Consider the following 3,138-nt stretch of genomic DNA (forward strand, 5'->3'; position numbering starts at 1 on the left):
CTTGTCATTAACTGATGGTCCAAACAAGAATATGTTTCAAAATGCCATAGCTATTAGATTTAAAGAAATTAATAGGCAGCTAAAAAAAAATATTATTACAAATAATTGGTCCATCCTTAAAACTGATGAAGTATTGTTTAAATCAGTGGGGGGAAGCCCCGCTATTTATATACAAGGTGGACACAAACATTAAAGGTATTTTAGAAAAAGGGATGGGTAAGGAACCATCAGGCACCACCAAGTTTGGTAGATGTAGAATTTGCCCTTATGTTAATGATAGCCTGATTAGACAATTCTGACAGCAAAAATCACTTGACCAGTATACACGTGCTAACAAAACCAAGACTCTGTGTGTGTGTGTGTGTGTGTGTGTGTGTGTGTGTGTGTGTGTGTGTGTGTGTGTGTGTGTGTGTGTGTGTGTGTGTAATGATGTGTCTGTGTGTTATGTGTCTATACACTAATGTCTGTTTCTACTTTATTTTATACATGTGTAAGATCACCTTTCCTGTGTTAACTACATTTGACAGTTTTATCTTTGTATATTTGACATTGTTATCATACTATGTTGTACCTTGCATCCAATTTCTGCTGATGTCAATATGCTTCTCCAGTGGTCTCTGAAGTGCTCAGAGATAACCTGCAGAGATCACACTGTTGGATGTGTACCTCATCTCTTAATCCAGCATAGTATTTAATGTGAAGAATCTGCTGTATTTCTTTCAAATTATTGTGTTATAGTACATGCAAACAGTTACTTCTTCAAACAAGAACATATTTAAGTTTTATACCCATTTTGCAAATGCATTTAATCATGATTTTATATTGATCTATGATGTACATGCAGAAGTTTTCAAATCAATAAGAAAATTTACAATGTAAAAAATTAATACTGCTTGTTTGTTTTATAGTTGTCTCCAATAAAAATACCATAACTCAATAAATGATACATTGCTAGCATTAGAAATACACATAAAAACTTGCATCACAATACAAAATATTGTTTTTTACCTTTTTACATTCCTAATCTTTGCAAATTAGTAACTATTGATGGCTTGCTTATAACAGAACAGTAGCATTTCAGTGGTTTAGCATAATTTTAATCATTTTGCTTTGTAACTTCTTATGTGGTGATAAAAGAGTTATCGGGTCTGTAACAAATTCTTTTACATTTACAATCCAAAGAGCTGTCCAATCCCTCGAAGAATGTTCACTTTTAGGTAATGAAGGAGGAGGAAGTTAAGGATTCCAACTGAGGATAAGCCAGCCATTGCCCAGAGAATTCCAGCATTCAGGTACATTGGTCCCAACCTACATGTGCGTCAGGAAAGAGTGAAACAATCATTTTGACTGTATTCCTTTATATGCAATGATTAGGAATTGTTCAAAGAAAACAATAATAATTAGCTAGACATAAAAAGCACACTTTCTGTTCTTTTAGGAAAACCAGGAGCTTAGGTCTTTTTTCAAGTTGTTGTCAAGAATTCTATTATTTTCTTTGAAGATGTGTTATTATGAACAACAGTATGAAGTAACTACACTGTAATCATTTCAGTTGATGGCAGACCAGTGCTTTCACTAAAAGAAAGAATGATATACCAAATGTGTTTATATATGTGTTTATTTTCCTACTGCCAAGATATATTTGAGCATGACTTTGATTTTCACAGAAATAAATAGTACGCAGCTTTTTTCCTGAGCTAAATATAAGGGATTAAGATTTTCCCTGGGATTCATTAACGCCTGCACTAAGTGTGCATTAAGTGTGCACCGTTCTGATTGAACAGACAACACAAACATTAATCACACCTTCTTCCTCCCAATTTTAGTTTTCTTACTGATTTTCTTGCAGTGTGAAATACTGAGGGGGATTCATAAAGGTTACCACAAAGTGTATACTACATGTATACTTAGTGTAGTTTTCTAAGTGTCCAAAAAGGACAGGAAATATGGTAGGAAGTTCTTGAATACAGATATTGTATATTTAGTTTATTCTTAGTTGTTGTTAGTTGTAGGCGTTAATGAATCTGGCTTCAAGTCTCGTATCATAACCAGATTGTTATGTGTTTGAGACATGAATGTCAAGAAATTCACCTCAATAGTGAAGTTTGTGAGGTGAATCTTGACATCCATGCCGAAAACATATAATAAGGGATATGATCAGTGAGAGCCTGACATTTATTTGTACTGCATGGAACTTTATATGTTCCATGTACTGCAAAAGTGTAAAAAAGAGAGTAGGAGCTCTAAGTGCTTTATAGGATGCATAGCTGTAACACACTCAACACTACTGCATAGTGATTTGGCATCACAGAATAGCAGTGGTAAATGTGCATATCTTTAAAAACTGTTAAAACTATTCTGAAGGAAGTGTTTACCAGCTTCCCAATGCTCTTCTGTGGTCATCACTGACTGTTGTTAATTATCTCCTGCTTGACTTGTGCTTAACAGCAGTGAGGGGTGCTTAATAAAACTTGTTTAGCATTTTTGAAAGGTGCTGAATAAAACTCTTTTCCCTGATTTTTGAGCATAATTGTGGCACACAGTGCATTAAAAGGTTGTAATACTGTCACTCAAATTAATTTTAGTGAGCAGAAGACAACAGCCTAAATTCATACAAAGATATAAACAAACAATTCAATTAATGTCAATCAAATGACTGAATAATGTTAAGCAAATGACTGAATCTTAAATTTTAATGAAATGCAGACTGAAAATCTAATTTGATTCTGCTAGTTATTACATGCACAAATAAGGAGCTAAATGATTTTCTCAAAATGTTACCTTCACAGTTGCTGTCTTTATCCCTCAAAGTAAAATTTACCGTTATGGAAATGTAGCAATTACGGGCCCAGCTATATGTCATATTGACAGTATTCATTGTCGGAAATAAGTTATGCAGTCCTATGTTTTAAGTATTAAAATGTAGCGTGGCATTAATCCATGGTAAAGTTAAGGAAAAGAACATTAAAGCAATTTACTTTGACTCACTTAGAAATAGGGGTCTTATGCTGAAAGTTATTAAAATAGTATCTAAGAAAGTTCATTCATATATTTAAGTGATTAAATCAGATTTCATGAAGTTCACACCAAATACCTTCACTCAGGGGTAAAACCACAGCTGCTGTTAAGCCTTCAGAA

The 3,138-nt window shown here is 33.7% G+C and overlaps 1 protein-coding gene across 1 annotated transcript in view; it reads right to left on the reverse strand.

The window, feature by feature from the left end:
* Positions 1-774: 774 nt before the first annotated feature.
* The window catches only part of LOC122800055 (leukotriene C4 synthase-like), a 472,737-nt gene continuing 470,373 nt past the window's right edge, over positions 775-3,138 (reverse strand). The window contains exon 5 of the mRNA XM_044069541.1: positions 775-1,308. Within this exon, the coding sequence (XP_043925476.1) occupies positions 1,170-1,308 (139 nt within the window). The 3' untranslated portion in view covers positions 775-1,169. The remainder of the gene's footprint in view (positions 1,309-3,138) is intronic.

Source organism: Protopterus annectens, chromosome 4.part0, assembly GCF_019279795.1.
Source record: "Protopterus annectens isolate FY-2018-M chromosome 4.part0, PAN1.0, whole genome shotgun sequence".
NCBI classification, from domain to species: Eukaryota; Metazoa; Chordata; order Ceratodontiformes; family Protopteridae; genus Protopterus; species Protopterus annectens.